This window comes from Pelmatolapia mariae, linkage group LG1, assembly GCF_036321145.2.
Source record: "Pelmatolapia mariae isolate MD_Pm_ZW linkage group LG1, Pm_UMD_F_2, whole genome shotgun sequence".
NCBI classification, from domain to species: domain Eukaryota; kingdom Metazoa; phylum Chordata; class Actinopteri; order Cichliformes; family Cichlidae; genus Pelmatolapia; species Pelmatolapia mariae.
The window spans coordinates 3,821,937-3,839,313 of NC_086227.1; the positions used below are offsets into that span (position 1 = coordinate 3,821,937).

Genomic DNA, 17,377 nt, shown 5'->3' on the forward strand with positions numbered 1-17,377 from the left:
ATAAAAGAAACCAAATAAAAGAAAATGACCATAGTATATAAAAACTTTTTGTCACCCTGTTTATTTGCAGAACTCCAGCAGTGTGTCATTGCTCCACAAACATCTGCAGCTGCTCTTGCCACATGCCACAGATATCTACTCCCGCTCTGCAGCGCTGATAAAGGAGAGCTCCTGGAATGGCAGCATACGGGAGAAGCTACAAGGTGAATGGAATCAAGTGACCTGTGTTGTAATCTGGCTAAAAAGGCCTGTTCTCACTTCCTTGTTATCTCATTCTGCTTAGATAGTTCAAGTTCTTTTCATTTAGCATTGAAGATACTTTCTTTTGTTTTATATCATTGTCATAAAACTATGATCATGTCATCTGCAGATGTGATCTACGTGTCAGCAGCAGGCAGCATGCTGTGTCAGATAATCAACGCCTTACTGCTGCTTCCGGTGTCGGTGGCAAGGCCGCTGTTGAGCCAACTGCTGGAACTGCTGCCTCCTCTGGATTGTTTGAACAGACTGTTGCCTGCTGCCTCTCCTCTGGAGGACCAGGAGCTGCAGTGGCCTCTTCAGGGTGAGCTCAGAACAAGGTTAAGTTGGTCAAGATTTGAAAAAAAAAAAATCCCTAAAAAAGTTACAAAATATCCTGGGATGTGGTAAATGCATGTACAAACACATGATGTGATTTTTTTTCTGCTGGAGATGTTAATTTATGAGGCCTTGTCAGCTAAGCCAGCAGTGTAATTACAAAAAGCCATGTGTGCAGGCATTATGTGTACACATATTCTGTCGTTACGTTTCACCTTTTCTCTTTAAGAGCTTGATGATTTTTTTTTTTAATTTGGCATAAGCATACACTCGAATTGGAGGATTAATTTGCCGGTTCAGGTGTCGGCAACTTTCAAATTCAAGAGTCATAGCTGCTCCTACCAAACAGTGGGAGAAGAAGAGCAGCACATGCAGGTGACGAGGGACAGAGGTACATATAGTATAATAAGGTTAGGGGTAACCCTAATCCTAAACCCTGGCTTGCAAGCTGCAGGTTGCCGACCTCTGGGCTAGATGTTCGTGTGAGATGCTGAATAGATGCGACTTCGCAAAACTCATTTTTGGCCTTAACATTAATATGCAACACTGATGTCTGATATGAGAAAATGAAAATCATGTAGTGTTATTTATAATGAAAAGTGATATGTTTCAACACCATGCAGTTGGGACCATCTCGACGTCTGGTGGAATACTAAATTGGAGAACGTATTTGTCTTTTTCCAGGTACCTCGGACTTTGCTGAGCCAGCCTCAGGAATGACCCTGCCGCAGCCCGCACTTTCTTGGGTGTGGCTTGTGGACCTGGAGAGGACAGTCGCCCTGCTAGTTGGACGCTGCCTTGGTGGGATGCTGCAGGGAGCTCCCACCTCACTGGAGGAACAAGATACTGTGTACTGGCTCAAAACACCGCTATTTAGCAATGGCTTGGAGATGGACATCCCCCAGCTAGGTACAGGATGGACGCCCACATACACAACCAGTAGCAACATGAGTAGATGAGGGAGGTCCCTTCTGCTGTGAATGTAACTTAGAGCAGGACATTACTTTGTTCGACTGCCTGATCAGAATCCTAGGGCTCTTGTCCTGTTGAGTTCATTTATCGCTTCTTCTGTGACTTGTGAAGATAATTGTTTGCTTGTCCTTCAGACACCTGCATCAGCTCATTATTGGAGGCTGCACTGTCTGGTAATGAGGAGCAGAAACCCTTTGACTGCACACTGCATCCTGACTTGAGTGTTCTGGTGGATTTGGCTCTGGGTTCCTCTAAAGAACCTGCCAACAGCCTTTGGATCAACATGCACGAGTATGCAATTGGCAAAGGTTTGCATCTGCTTTGAGTATATACAGAATCCTACCATTTCTTTAATGCAATTAGCTTTACAGGTATATACATTCACTGACTGCACTGTGGATTTTGTTGCAGACTGGGACAATGCATCTCTCAGTAATGAGACCCTATTAGACACTGTGTCCAGGTTTGTGTTGGCAGCCTTACTGAAGCACACAGGGCTGCTGGGCCAAGCCTGTGGAGAGGGCAGGTAGTACAACAAAATACACCTTTTAATAAATGGCATGAACCATGTCCATACTGTCCCACAGTACCTGTCTAAAGGAAATATTTTCCCATCAGGTATCAACCATCTAAGTCCCTGGCAGAAGTCTATCGCAGTGTTTTTAAGGTACGAAACCGCTTACTAGCCTGTAAGAACATGGACTTCATCCAGACCCGATCTTCTTCTCGTGAGAGGAGGGTAAGTAAACAAAGTTTCTTTTTTTTTTTAGTTTTGCCTCTGCACACCACTATTTAAATAAATCAATGTGTGATTCAACAACAGACTTTCACCTTTAATTTTATATCTTTTGTTGGACTGAGATCAAGTGTGTGATTGATCAAAGGTCCCATACACACAACGTTGCAAAATGAACAACTGTTTTTTAGCACAATCAGCTTTACAGCTGCCTCCTTTTGTGCTTTATGAGATTGGTACGGCTGGGAAGGGGGGAGAAAACATCTGCAAAACGCTGTTCCAATGCAGCACGTCCACTCTCTGCGCCTGTGTGAGATGGTTATTACAATGGAAGGTGGCTGGAATGTTGGAATTTGGTACCTCTGGCCCTAACTCATCTCTCTCTTGTGATGCCCTGGTCAGTCAGTATCTACAGACTCGTGCCTGCACCACACTCGTTGCAGAAATGGTTCGCAGAGGCACTGCTTCAGGATATCGTATTGCATAAACCACCAGAACTAATACAAAGCGATATCCCTGTGTACTCCGTTGAAATGGCCCGACGAGGTCCATGCCAATGTGAGCTCAAACAGGACCTCCATTAATGGTAATGGCGACTCCAAGCAGGACGCACACCATCGGCGTACATTTTGGGAGGAACACCCTTCACTTGGTGCGGGAGTATGAAAAGGAATCAAGGAAACTAGCGGATTATAGGAACCATCTTCGTTTTAACCTAAGATGCAGACAAAGCAAGGTTGTTCCTAAGAGTTTGCGCCTTGGATCCACTGTCAGGGGATACAGAGCAGAGTTGATTCTACGGAGAGCACAAAATCAGCTTCTAAGTGAAAGGATAAGACAGGTCCATTTCACTATAGATGCCCTCCAGAGCAAGATTAGCCAGACTCTGCAGGAACTGAAAACCCTTCTACCGTCTCCTATCTTAGAAGACGTTTACAAGTTTGTGGACAAGGCCTAGCGGGCCCAACACTCTAAAGGAAAAGAAAGACAACGCAGGAAATTCCACACCTTGCTTTCAAAAACACTCACTCCTCAGTCTGAACCTACACAACTCAGAGAAGAACACACACCTGAGGACAGTCAGGAAAAATGGGTGAAGAACTTTTCAGACCAGAATCTCACTGAACCTGAAAAGAAACTGTTAGCCAAAGGACTCAATTTTGCCATTTCTCCTCAACAGTTGCCCATAGTGGACCTCATCACAGCCACAGAAACTGCCATATGGATTAATAAATTATCACAAACAGAATCAGAGCAAATCAGGATGAAAGTTTCAGCCAGCCTCTCCAGTGCCAAAGTCCCTCCGTCCAACCTCACAATACAAGAAAAGAAGGCCATCGCTTCCCTGAGCAAAGACCACAACATCACCATATTATCAGCTGACAAGGGAAGGTGCACCGTGGTCCTAAACACAACAGATTACCACACAAAGATCACTACTCTCCTCAGTGACAACAATACCTACAAAGCCTTAAAACGAGACACCACAAGCAGCTACAAAAAGAAAGTTATCGCCTGCCTTCAAGACCTTAAAAAAGGACAAAACCACTGACCGCCCTACATGTCATCGTCTATACCCAGGGGATGCCCAACCCTGCATTTATGGACTTCCTAAGCTCCACAAAGAAGGTGTCCCACTCAGACCCATTGTCAGCAGCATAAACTCAGCCACTTGCTACATTTCGAAACACCTTGCTACCATCCTAGCACCACTTGTGGGGAACACCCCACATCACATCAAGAACTCCACCAACTTCACCGACAAGGTCCAGAAACTTGGATTCCCTGGATTCAGATGAAACCATGGTGTCCTTTGATGTAGTCTCTCTCTTCACTTGCATTCCCACCACGGAAGCAGTGGAGACTGTCAGAAAACGACTACAAGAAGACAGCTCCTTGGAAGACAGGACCAACTTCACACCCGATCAGATCTGCACACTGTTAGACCTCTGCCTTACCACTACATATTTCAAATACAACGAAGGCTTCTACAGATAAAAACATGGCTGTGCCATGGGCTCCCCGGTGTCACCTATTGTAGCCAACCTTTACATGGAAGAAGTGGAAAGAACGGCTCTTGGCTCTTTTAAAGGGAGAGTACCCAGCCACTGGTACAGATATGTAGACGACACCTGGGTCAAAATCAAGACACAAGAAGTGGAATCCTTCACTGCGCACATTAACGCTGTGGATTAGAACATCAAGTTCACCAGGGAAGACACAAAGGATAACTGTTTGCCTTTCCTGGACTGCGCTGTGCACATTGAAGAAAACGGCAACCTCAACATTGAAGTTTACCGGAAGCCCACACACACGGACCAGTACCTCCTCTTTGACTCCCATCACCCTCTGGAACACAAACTTGGAGTCATTAGGACCCTACACCACCGGGCAGAGAATGTTCCCTCTAAGCCTGAAGGGAAAAAGAGGGAACACACACATGTAAAGAAAGCACTCAAAACATGCGGTTATCCTAATTGGGAGTGTATAAAGTCAGCAAAGATGCACAAAAAAGAAGATCAGCTAGGGAGGATAAGAAAGACAAACGCAACAACATTGTCACCCCTATGTAGCCGGTGTATCAGAGAAACTCAGGAGAGTTTTCTCCAAGCACGACATCCCAGTGCATTTCAGACCCAGCAGCACACTCAGACAGAAACTGGTTCATCCGAAAGACAAAACTCCAAAACACAAACTTAATAATGTAGTGTTTGCTGTACAGGTTTCACAATGAGCTCACCCGAAACCTTGGCTGATTTTGACCTACACCCATTTTCACACCTTGGCTCATGTGATTAGGTAGAGGATCATCAGGGGGTCCTTTGTCCCTCTTTGGGGGACACTCTCACAGGGTTTAAATCTGGGACTCTCCACCATTTGACCCTAGAACTGAAGAAGCTTCTCGGATGACAGGGAAACGTCTTCAAGCAACTTAAAGAAGTCCAGATGCTTTTCTTTCCAGGTACCTTAGACCACACCATCGGCGCACATTTGTCTGGATGGCCGGCCAATAAAATTGGGCCATAATTTGCTCCGGAGCTTTATCATATCCCATATAACCTTGGGGTTATAATGAGCCACCTGGAAAATAATTTACCAATGGCTTTTTGGGCCCAACAACTGGGTGTGTTCCTCTTCCATGCGAGTGTCATGACTCACTCAATACAGCTTGTCATCATCTCTTATGGTAGCCATAGCATGGCGTATACCTCCAGCACTTTACCGGCATGTGGTACATCCCTCTCAGACCTAGGGAGGGTGTTGGGAGGCTGGCAACATCCATCACCTGTCCCACTTTCATCCATCGGCGTTCCCATTGGAAGTGTTTCGGTCGCCTGCACCTCCATCTTTCCTGCCCCAGTGCTTGTGCATCGCCTGGTGAGTGAGGTGCAGTGTTTATAGGTGTATAAGCTAGCTATTACTTATGAAATTAATTGCCTTGTTGTCAATATAGATATATTTAGCTCTTTAGGTGATTCTATAAGCTTTTTATTTAATGTTATGCCTAGTAATCTTTTTTCTTATTTCAAATCAGCTGATTCAGTATTGTACTGACCAATGGCCACATGAAGTCTGTGACCAAATCACTGCATCCTCAACCACCAAGGTATTAGCCCCATTGTCAGTCGTTATAGCAACCAGTCCATCAGGTTGAATTTCCAGCTTGTGAGGGCATCCTGCAGGGCTTCAGCTATATGCTCTCCGGTGTGGTCTTTGGCTGTAGCTCGTCTGGAGATGGTCACTTTTCAGTTCCCAGTCTTCCATGAAATGCATAGTCACATTCATGTATGGCTCACAGGTCCTGCTGGTCAGCGAGACATTTTGGTGAGCATATACTTTTGGCCGTACTTCTCTTGCAAAGTACTTTTGACTACGTATCTGGTATCTTCGGTCAGGGTCTTTAGCAGCTGTATAAAGTCCTCTTGTTCCACAGTTGAGATGGGGACCATGTCTTTAGCGATATGATAGGCCGCTGCTTTAGTACTGTCACTCCACTTCAATCAATCAATCAATCAATCAATCAATCAATCAAGGCTTTATTCGTCACATGCAGGTTGCCCTGCAGTGAAATGAGACCCCCCCCGACCTTACATACACAGACATACATTACATGGGGATACAAGTCGGAGATTGGTAGCATTGGAGAAAAAAAACATTGAAATGTACATTACAATGGGAAAGTACTCATAAGGCACAGCATGGGAATGGGAGTTTTGTAATGTGGTTTGTTTTGGTGCAGGAGGCTTTATGATCTGGGATACAGCAAAGTTTCACACTCTTCATACTGCACTTTATGGCGCTGTTGTAAATGGTGGGAAAGATTAGTGCTCGAAACTTTTGTCAGAACATTGTTTAGGGATTCTCTACAGAACACATTATTCTGCTGATCATCTGACATTTTGAATCCGAACCATCTCCATGTAATTGAGCCATTGTTTTTCTTTTCTTCAATTTTTGACAACTCAAAGAGCTTTCTACTACAGGTCTCATTCACCCAATCACACACATTTAATTTATGTAAGCACCTTTATGTAACAGTCACACACCCACTTGCACTGCAATGGGTGCATCTTGGGCAACTCAGGGTTCAGTATCTTGCCCAAGGATACTTGGACACATGGACTGTAGTAGCCAGGGACTGATTGATCGACAGCCTGCTTCACCACATGAGCCACACCCACCTCTGGAATTCTCACAGTTAATGCAAAGTTTTTGCTAAACCTATTGATCGTGAAGTTAAAGTGTGTACTTTAAGCACATGTTGATTATTTGATTTAAAACCCACTATGGTGGTGTACAGAGGCAAAGTTGTGTATATATTCTGTATTTGTCCAAGAAACTACGGTCATAACTGCATACACACATTTCCACCGACCTTAATGGTCATATTGTGGTATCCAAAATCAGGCCATTATTGTCATTTGACCAGATTTCCGACAATCAGGACTCTCTGGACATGGATCCCCAGGAGCACTCTTTCACACGCACCATTGACGAGGAGGCAGAACTTGAAGAGAGGGTTGACCGTGAGAGAGAAGAAGGCCATCAAGAGCAAGACGATGAAGAGGATGACAGGGAGCATGAAGTAATGACAGCTGGAAGTAAGTACTCATGTCTGTAGTTGCATGTGTGTGTGTTTAGTGTGCAAAGCAGTAGCCAATTGGAGGACATAACTGAATAAATGTTAACTTTTTAAAATCCTGTCTGTATTATTCATCTGTGTTTTTATTGAATTTGCTTGTCACTGTAGCCTGTAGTGTTGGTAAAAGGGTTCTAGTATGAATAGAAATGTATTATTAATAAATGGTTATTATTCAGGTTGTAACAGTTTCACTACTTAGAATAATGTATTTGGAAGCGCAGCTGTAATCTGCAACATTGTAACTGATTTCTGCATATTTCTCATGCTGTGAAGTTCTAAGTTGAACAGTTTATCAGCTAGCTTTCTCAGTAGGAAGGTGTTTCATAGCACCTATGAGCATGTGTAATCTGGCAGTTTTAAAGGTGTAAACTTCTGACATACTGTTATGAATACCTTCACTTGATATTCATGTCCTCTAATATATGGACATTTATGTGCCGAACAAGGCTTTGCAGTGTGTTGCTTTAGCACGGGCTTTAGTATTGAATATTAGACTCCAGTAATTCTTTGTGGCTGCTGTTTTGTCCTCTAACACTGCATCTTATTTGTTTGTCTTTTTGTGTGTGCGTGTGTGTGTGTGCATGCGCGTGTGTGTGTATGATTGTGGTACAACACAGAAATCTTTCAATGTTTTCTCTCAGCGAGGGAGGTGGCTCGCAGTCGGGAGAGAGAGCGGGCCAGCAGCAGCACAGGACTGGGCTCCAGCTCAAGGAATGGAGGAGGAGGAGGTGGAGAGGAAGACACCATTCTGGCTCAAGAGGGCAGAAGGGGCAGTACGGGTCTTCCAGAAGGCCAAGACCTTTACACAGCAGCCTGTAACTCTGTGATCCACCGCTGTGCTCTGCTGATACTGGGAGTCAGCCCTGTACTGGGCGAGCTGACCAAGCAGAACCAGGAAGAAGCTCAGACTCAGTTAGCTACAGGGACACAGGAGTGCCTCAGCTTCATGACCAGGTTGGAGAGAAATAGGATGCTACTGTTGACATCCCTGAAAAATTGAATTGCTTTATTATTGGGCGCACAGTCACATTACTAAGAAATTTAGTCATTCATTGTGCATTTCTCTTTTACTGGCCCCATATATACTTAAAAGAAAACCCAACTTATTTTAATTATTTCATATACTGTTATAATGTAGCATTTCAGTTATATTTAATATAGCTCAGTTTATCATTAGATTGATATTCTATAGTTACTCTACATCTGCTTATTTAAAGGTCGTAGTTTGATGAAAGTGCTTTGAAAAGTGTTTTTGAGTCGTCACTTGGGTGGAAAAACACTGAATTCCTGCACCAAGCTCTTGTTAAGTTTTACAGTGAAGCATTGGAAACCATCTTAACTGAGCACATTACATAGTTGTACTGGAACTGTACTGACCGCAGCTGTAAGGCTCTACATCGAGAGCTGTCTTTAGTTAGTCATGATCTGACTAGTCTTATGTGCCCAATATCAGTGAGGTAAGGTGACTGCACAGGACTAAAAGATAACACACAAGCTACTTTTGTTGTCTACACGACTCCATAAGTCTTTGGACAGTAATTCATTTTGTTTGTTTGTTTTTTCAGCCTTTCTCACTTGTTGTGCCTCGTATTGAGTGTTAAAGGGATCAGTTAACAAATTTAGCATCAGATGTGCTGAATTTATCATGGTGTAATATCATTCCTATCATTTCCGTTTGTTAAGCCTACTGAATTAAAGTAAAATAGCCTGCACACAAAAAAGCTGTGTTAATGTAACTCTATAGCTCACATTGCAAACCATAGTGGTTTGGGGCCTGTGGTATGCACCTCAGAACCTCTCGTAGTGAACATAATTCTGCTTTACCCTCTTAATTTCAAAGTATTCCAATGTTTTGTATTTCGAGCACTGTGTTGTACTTTGTGTCCTTTTTATAAAAAGGGAGACAACTGATGTGGCTGTATGCGCCACCATTCAGGTGAAAATCATGGTGTTTAATTGTTGTTGCTTAGCTGTCTTGTTCTCATTGATTTAACAGTGCTGTGATATGTTTGTGTACAGAAGTGAGAGTCTGAGCGCAGAGAGCCGTTTAGTGCAGAGCAGCCCAAGTTACAGACTGATGAAGTCCAGGAGTGAGTCTGACCTCTCCCAGCCAGAGTCAGATGAAGAAGGTTACACTTTGGTAAATCAAATGCATGTACACACTCTTTGTTACATCTGCAGTACAGTTGACAAACAACTTGGAGAACTAGTTGCTCTCCTTTGACCCACCACACTAATTTGACAAAATAATGTGATTTTAATCTCACAGAGAACAAGGTCACAGTAATGATGGTAGTAAACACATTAACCCTGTGCCAGTGTTAATAAGCAAATCATGTTCACTGTAATGTGTCACTTGCTTCTGACATGTGGAACATCACACACACACACACACACATACACACACACAGGCAGATTAATTTACAGATTGTGGCTGCAGTACTGGCATCTGTTAGTTCAATAATCACACAGTTGACATTAGAATTCCACCTTTAATGGTTGCTTTCCTTCACACAATAACTGCAAAGCCCACACACATAACTTGTCCTTGAGTCTGTTTGTCCTCCACCTCAGCTGCCTGAATCTCCAGTTTAGAATCACAGGTTAACATAATGTGCATATCTTTGAACTGTTGGGTTCTGTTTTTTCTTTCAGAATGGAAGGAGAAATGTTGACCTAGACTTGGCATTCTCCCACAAAAAGAGAGGTAACGACCGACCGCTAATTTGCTCCGCTAATGTTTGGAGAGAGGACAATGCAGGTTTTCGGTTGTTATCGTTCATATGTTACTCTTGTCTCTCTGTCTTCTGATTCCTGTACGGATAGTTTATTTGCTTCTTTTGGGGCAGTTGAGCCCCAAACACAAGAGGAACTTCAAGCAAGTAAACGATGGCATGTTTCTTCCTCTTGTTAACTCATAACTCCATGACTGTAATGCCATACCCACACCCTGCCCTCTTTGAGCCTCAACTTTTCATTTTGTAAAGAAAAAAAGAAAGATAAAGAAATCAGGATCACATAAATGTCTCCATTCAGGCCATTCTTCTGCTTGCACTGTTACTTTGCACTATGATGGCTCATTCCTCGTGAAGAGTGTAATCTGTTACTTTGAAGAATTTTCATGGAAATTTCTGGGTTGCACTTTTGAAGAAGTCATCAGTGCTGATACTTTGACTGAGTTGTTGTGTGGACGCGCTAGCCTGTTTCCCATTCCACTTCTCAGCCGCAGAATTCTTCCTCAGTGTGTGTTGGATACTCGGTGCATCCATCACAGGCAAACTCATAATGGAGGCTTGCGCCTGCATGTAGATTCGGCATTTGGCCATTTGATGAACTCCGGTCGAGTAATAATGCGCTCCTTTTAAGTGCTTCAAAGCTACTCAGCACATCCCTCAATAGATCCCCTGTGTGCACAAATACAACAAACAGGATCCTTTTCTCCTTCTCAGGCCTCCTTCACAGCTCACCAGACTCCCTGGCTGAGTCCTGGTTTCGGGCCAAGCTGAGCCGTCAGCAGAGTTACAGTTCAACATACGAAGAGTCAGACCTGGACTTGAGCCGATCGCTGGGCATCCACGCTCTCATCGACAACATGGTCAGCTTCATCAGTGGTGACGTGGGCTTGGCTCCAGCTTTTAAGGAGCCAGAAGAAAGTATGTCCACCAGCCCGCAGGCCATTATCCTGGCTATGGAACAGCAGCAGAGCAGAGCAGAGGTGAGTGATTCCTCAGCGCTGACGAGAAATCAAACCAAATGATGGTTAATCAAAGTCAGCATAGTCGATTTTATTCTTTCCTTCTATGAAACGTTTTTAATTCATTTGTGGAGGATTTTTATTTTTTATACGGTTATACCTTTTCAGAACAGAGCTGACAGTATTTTATACGTTTTCTTTGTCTTCTCAACAAATCAGTTGAAGACCGAAATCTGTAATGCCTGTTTTTCATTTCACTCAGTCTAAAATTGACTGATTCCTACTGACGATATAAAGACTTCGTCAAAAGTTTGGGCATTTATTTTCTAAAGAAGAACTTTATCATGAAATTCAAAAACAATTCAAATTAGTCAGATGATATTTTAAAAATGTTTCTACAGTTTTGCTTAGAGGCCTATCATCAACAGCTGTCAGTCCTCTGGATCAGTTTCCTGGAATAGCTGCTAATCCAAATCAATAAATTTATAAGGCTAATAAATTAGTAGAAAAACCTTTTGAAGTTGTGTTGCACAGCTGGAAACCATGGCACAGCATTATTTAGGTTAGTTTAGTGTCTGAAGCATTAGTCATTTTATTGTTCTCCAGTCGTCAATTGTTCTCCTGAGAAAGGAAGGCTATTGTGAGTAATTGTGCGGAAAGTTAAAATCTCTTATCCATATCCCTTTAGGGAGCAGCAAAAAGTGGCTCTAAAATAGACAGAAAAAGGAGTCGGAGGCCCGATGCACAACTGCAAGAAGACAAACATCTGAGAATGTGTAGTTTAAAACAGAGACACCTCATGGGTTGTAAACTGGCAGCTGCATTAAATAGTACCTGTCAAACACCAGTGTCAGCATCACAGTGAAGAGGTGACTTCATGGTCTGAGACTGGCCAACAAAAAGAAAAGACTGAGCTGGGCAAAACAGAGCACACACACTGGATACTAGAAAACATAGCTGTCTCCAACAGAGTGAAAACAGTTTACCCAGTAAACAGTCAAACTGCAGCTTGAAGGAAGACTCCATCCATGTACCTTGAAAAATTGACATCTACAATACCATGATTTTTACATTTGAAGATTAAGAAATATTAAAACTATAGTTCTGCACCACACGTCTCAGAAGTTGGTCTTCAGACATTGGACAAATCTGTGTTTCTCACAAATTTGGAATCTATTTGTAGCGGAAGGGGGAATTTGTGCAAGTCATATAGAGTATAAACAGTAGTTGTTGGTGGCTTCCAGGTTTGAAAAGTGATTTGCATGTTTTTAATAGCCACCAGGGGATAAAACATGGTTTTGAAAGGACTTATGGGCTTATAGAATTCTATGAGGAAACAGCCCTTGGCCATGATCTCAGTAAACACTATTCTATAAACAAGCACGTTGTTTAACATTTGTGCTCAGTGGATCCATTCTGGATTCAGTCTCTTGCCTAACACACGCTAGAACAGTGTTTCCCAACCATTTGGAGCCACGGCACATATTTCACATTAAAAAAAATCACACGGCACACCATTAAACAAAAATGTCACAAAAAGCATATTGATCATTTTCCCCCGAGCACCAGGTGTAGCGAAACTGGTCGGTTTGTCACCAGTAGACCTTTTGTGCTTTCTTCTGACCACTGCTCATGCTAAGGCCTTCATCTGGGTCGGCATTTTCTCCAGGACCCAGATCAGGCTGACTACTTTTTCTTTTCAGATATTTATCTATTGCTATTACGTGACTATTATGTAATTTCTTCTTTGTCTTCTTCTGTTTTACTGGCATTTGGCAACCCATTTAATTAGAGCAGGTAGTTGTACTCCCCTCTAGTGGAAGAGAATGTAATTGTTCTGGCCGTTACTCACACCAATCGCTTAGAGTACTAATCAGGTGGAACGGCACGGCACACCTATGTGCCGCAGCACAGTGGTTGGGAAACGCTGCTCTAGAGTAGCCGAGAATTGATCCACCGACCTCCCAGTTGCTCTACCTCCTGGCTTGCCGTACCAACTCAAACACAGCTTCCTTGTAAAGACTTATTTAGACTATACTTATTGGCTAAAAACATCTACAGCTCCAGGCCTAGTAACAGGGCTTCACAAACCAGTGTTACTGATGCTAATTACCTCTATCTTATCAGTCAATATTCAGAATATTCATTTGAGTGTTGGATGTGTTCTGTCTCCAGCTGCGTTTGGAAGCACTCCACCAGATTGTGGTGTTGATCTCAGGCATGGAGGAGAAGGGGAGCCAACTGAACAATGCAGATCGATCCAGCGCAGTCTTCCAGTCCTCTTCACTGCTCACCTCTGTCAGGTTGCAGTTCCTGGCTGGCTGTTTTGGCCTTGGCACTGTGGGAACTGGAGTGCTGAAAAGAGAAAACGTGCAGCTGCATCATTACCAGGTATGGCTCTCATCACAGGATGAAGAATACCTCGAATTGTGAGTGTCTGGACAATTTGTGAGAATGATAGGCATTATCTGTTTTCTCATAGGTTTGCATCTTAATGTCTTTATAGGGTATTTGGCATGTTAAAAAATTCAAGTACGTAATAGGTGTCACAGTAGTAACGTAGCGGGCCAGCCAATGAAATGATTCAACTTTGCTGTCCTTTCTTGATGGTAACATAGATCCAGGTTTGCAGAAGTAATTATTGTTAATAACGATCATCATCAAAATACATCACTGGTTCATTTGGGTGTTGGAACCACCAGGAAATCCCTCTCCCTCTGCTAATGCTCATAATGTGGTTCTGATGTGCAGGGTTATCTGTTCTGGGTTTCTCCAGGCACAATGTTGATTTTTGGTGTTTTAAAAATACAATGGTATCAGCTGACATCATTTTCTTTCAGACACACAAAACAAACTGATTTCACTAAAATTTGTTATATGAAGCTATTTATGAGTTCTTACTAAAACTAACGTGACAATGCAGTTTTTTAATCTTGTTTTCTGTTCATAACAAGTTGTTGATTACTCATTTACCCTCTGCGAGTTTGCTTGGATCAGCCGGTTCTCATGTTTGTGGCATTCCAAACAGCAAAGCTGTATAGTGCCCTCTAGTGGACACGCTATTCATCGTAAACACCGATAACATGGTGGAAGGGTGTCTCTGTTGTGTGTCTTATTTACGTTTTTACATTTTCATTTATTGGCCAGTATAAATGTACAGGGTGGGCCATTTATATGGATACACCGTAATAACATGGGAATGGTTGGTGATATTAAAGTCCTGTTTGTGGCACATTAGTATATGTGAGGGGGCAAACTCCTCAAGATGGGTGGTGACCATGGTGGACATTTAGAAGTCAGCCATCTTGGATACAACTTTTGTTTTTTCAATAGGAAGAGGGCCATGTGACACATCAAACTTATTGGTAATGTCACAAGAAAAACAATGGTGTGCTTGGTTTCAACGTAACTTTATTCTTTCATGAGTTATTTATGAGTTTCTGACCACTTATAAAATGTGTTCAATGTGCTGCCCATTGTGTTGGATTGTCAATGCAACCCTCTTCTCCCACTCTTCACACACTGATAGCAACACCGCAGGAGAAATGCCAGCACAGGCATCCAGTATCCGTAGTTTCAGGTGCTGCACATCTCGTATCTTCACACCACAGACAATTGCCTTCAGATGACCCCAAAGATAAAAGTCTAAGGGGGTCAGATCGGGAGACCTTGGGGGCCGTTCAACTGGCCCACGACGACCAATCCACTTTCCAGGAAACTGTTCATCTAGGAATGCTCGGACCTGTCACCCATAATGTGGTGGTGCACCATCTTGCTGGAAAAACTCAGGGAACGTGCCAGCTTCAGTGCATAAAGAGGGAAACACATCATCATGTAGCAATTTCAAATATCCAGTGGCCTTGAGGTTTCCATTGATGAAGAATGGACCCACTATCGTTGTACCCCATATACCACACCAAACCATCACTTTTGTTGTTCCAACAGTCTTGGAGGGATCCATCCAATGTGGGTTAGTGTCAGACCAATAGCGGTGGTTTTGTTTGTTAACTTCACCATTCACATAAAAGTTTGCCTCATCACTGAACAAAATCTTCTGCGTGAACTGAGGGTCCTGTTCCAATTTTTGTTTTGCCCATTCTGCAAATTCTGTGCGCCAATCTGGGTCATCCTCGTTGAGATGCTGCAGTAGCTGGAGTTTGTAAGGCTGCCATTTGTGAGTAGCTAATACCCGCCGAAGGGATGTTCGACTAATGCCACTCTCCAGTGACATGCGGCGAGTGCTACGCTGTGGGCTCTTGCTGAATGAAGCTAGGACAGCCACTGATGTTTCTTCATTAGTGACAGTTTTCTTGCGTCCACATTTTGGCAAATCCAACACTGAACCAGTTTCACGAAACTTAGCAAGCAGTTTGCTAACTGTAGCATGGCAGATGGGTGGTCTCGTAGGGTGTCTTGCATTGAAATCTGCTGCAATGACCCGGTTACTGCGTTCACCAGATATCAACACAATTTCGATCCGCTCCTCACGTGTTAACCTCTTCGACATGTCAATGGCTGTGAACAAAGAGAAACTTGCAAATAACTCATGAAAGAATAAAGTTACGTTGAAACCAAGCACACCATTGTTTTTCTTGTGACATTACCAATAAGTTTGATGTGTCACATGACCCTCTTCCTATTGAAAAAACAAAAGTTGTATGCAAGATGGCCGACTTCTAAATGGCCACCATGGTCACCACCCATCTTGAGGAGTTTGCCCCCTCACATATACTAATGTGCCACAAACAGGACTTTAATATCACCAACCATTCCCATTTTATTACAGTGTATCCATATAAATGGCCCACCCTGTAGATACCAATGTATTGACAAAAACCTAATATTGACCAATATGTCAGTCAATATTATACTAATATATTAATTATTAAAAATATTATTAATTAAGCCCAAAAGAATTGACTCTTCTGGAGTTGATATTAATTATCTCCAGAGCAATCCAACTCCAAAAGTGACCAGACAAAATCTAGCATTCAGTTGTGGCACATAAACATAAACTGAAGGAAGTGGAGAAATAGCAGCATGAGCCTTTCTATAGCACCATATCTAAGGACTGATTTAGGGTTACCTGATCCAGCCCTAACTACAAGTTTGATCAAAAATAAGCCTAATCTCAGAAGTAGAGAGGGTGTCTGTCTCAAGAGACCAGCCACATACTTTTCATTTAAAGATCACTAATACTTTTAAACTATATATTTTTAAGATCACTTTTAAACTATATATGACCATTTAATATTTGTACATGGATATTTTCATCATCTGCTGAGCTGAGGTCAGGGCTCAAACACACGAAAGTCCATAAACTCGCTTATTTATTCACAACATTGTTGCAGTTGCTCTTTGTCTGCTGATTAGACATGCAACCCTCTTGCCTCTGGACAGCTGACAATTAGCATGCTTATACGCTAACATTATGCCAGCTAACGTTAGGCTCAAGGCCTAAAAGTCACATTTTGTTTCTGATGAAGAGTCTGATTGTATTCTCACATTGTGTGAGGATTTATTTACTGAGCGTTCGAATCCAATAATGCTAAATCGCCTTCAAATGCAGTTTCAATAACAGCAGCTAACAGTGGTAAAAACAGCAGCGGTTACCAACAGAAAAGTTTAGGATATCCTAAACTCACTTTAGTAATGCTGTCATTGGATAGAAGTAAATTCATTGACTCATCCACTCATATCAGACACATAATGACAGATGAGGGTGAGTGGTAGTGGTGAGATTTCCTTCTGTTCTTATTTTTTTTATATAAAATATTTCAGGGATTAAGTTCTGTACACTGGCACATAAACTCAGAGTGGGCTGCCTGCAGTACAAAAGGAGTTTACCAGTTCATTGTGATGCGCTGTATCCTCAATATAGGATCTCTATATTTGTTTGATAGGAAGAGGTGCGTCAGTATTTTCACCTTCAGTGTATGTCTAGAGGACTGACTGATTTGTTGTTTTGAACTTTGTCTTTGTGTGGCTGTGCGTTTGTTTTTGACAGGATGGTGTAAAAGCAGCAAAGAGGAGCCTCCAAATGGAAATCCAGACGGCTGTCCATAAGATTTACCAGCAACTGTCTGTCACACTGGAAAGAGCACTTCAGGCAAACAAGCACCACATAGGTAATCCAAAGTGATGCTGTATAGAACTGAGGAGTGTTCACAGTTGTACTGCTTACATTTAGGTTGATTATTTATGAAAGCTTATTAGCTTATTAGAACTTTCAGGCGATAGCATTAGCTTCACCTGC

General features: G+C 42.6%; 1 protein-coding gene across 9 annotated transcripts in view; it reads left to right on the top strand.

Annotated features, from left to right (window-relative positions):
- The window catches only part of herc1 (HECT and RLD domain containing E3 ubiquitin protein ligase family member 1), a 76,333-nt gene that overhangs the window by 17,566 nt on the left and 41,390 nt on the right, over positions 1-17,377 (top strand). For 7 of the 9 annotated variants that reach the window (XM_063470354.1, XM_063470414.1, XM_063470392.1 and 4 more), the window contains exons 16-28: positions 71-203; positions 371-562; positions 1,261-1,485; positions 1,683-1,856; positions 1,960-2,074; positions 2,167-2,287; positions 7,215-7,386; positions 8,045-8,381; positions 9,447-9,567; positions 10,083-10,134; positions 10,877-11,142; positions 13,297-13,512; positions 17,129-17,249. In XM_063470354.1, the coding sequence (XP_063326424.1) occupies positions 71-203; positions 371-562; positions 1,261-1,485; positions 1,683-1,856; positions 1,960-2,074; positions 2,167-2,287; positions 7,215-7,386; positions 8,045-8,381; positions 9,447-9,567; positions 10,083-10,134; positions 10,877-11,142; positions 13,297-13,512; positions 17,129-17,249 (2,245 nt within the window). The remainder of the gene's footprint in view (positions 1-70; positions 204-370; positions 563-1,260; positions 1,486-1,682; positions 1,857-1,959; positions 2,075-2,166; positions 2,288-7,214; positions 7,387-8,044; positions 8,382-9,446; positions 9,568-10,082; positions 10,135-10,876; positions 11,143-13,296; positions 13,513-17,128; positions 17,250-17,377) is intronic. The other 2 variants (XM_063470406.1, XM_063470382.1) reach the window with 2 other exon arrangements.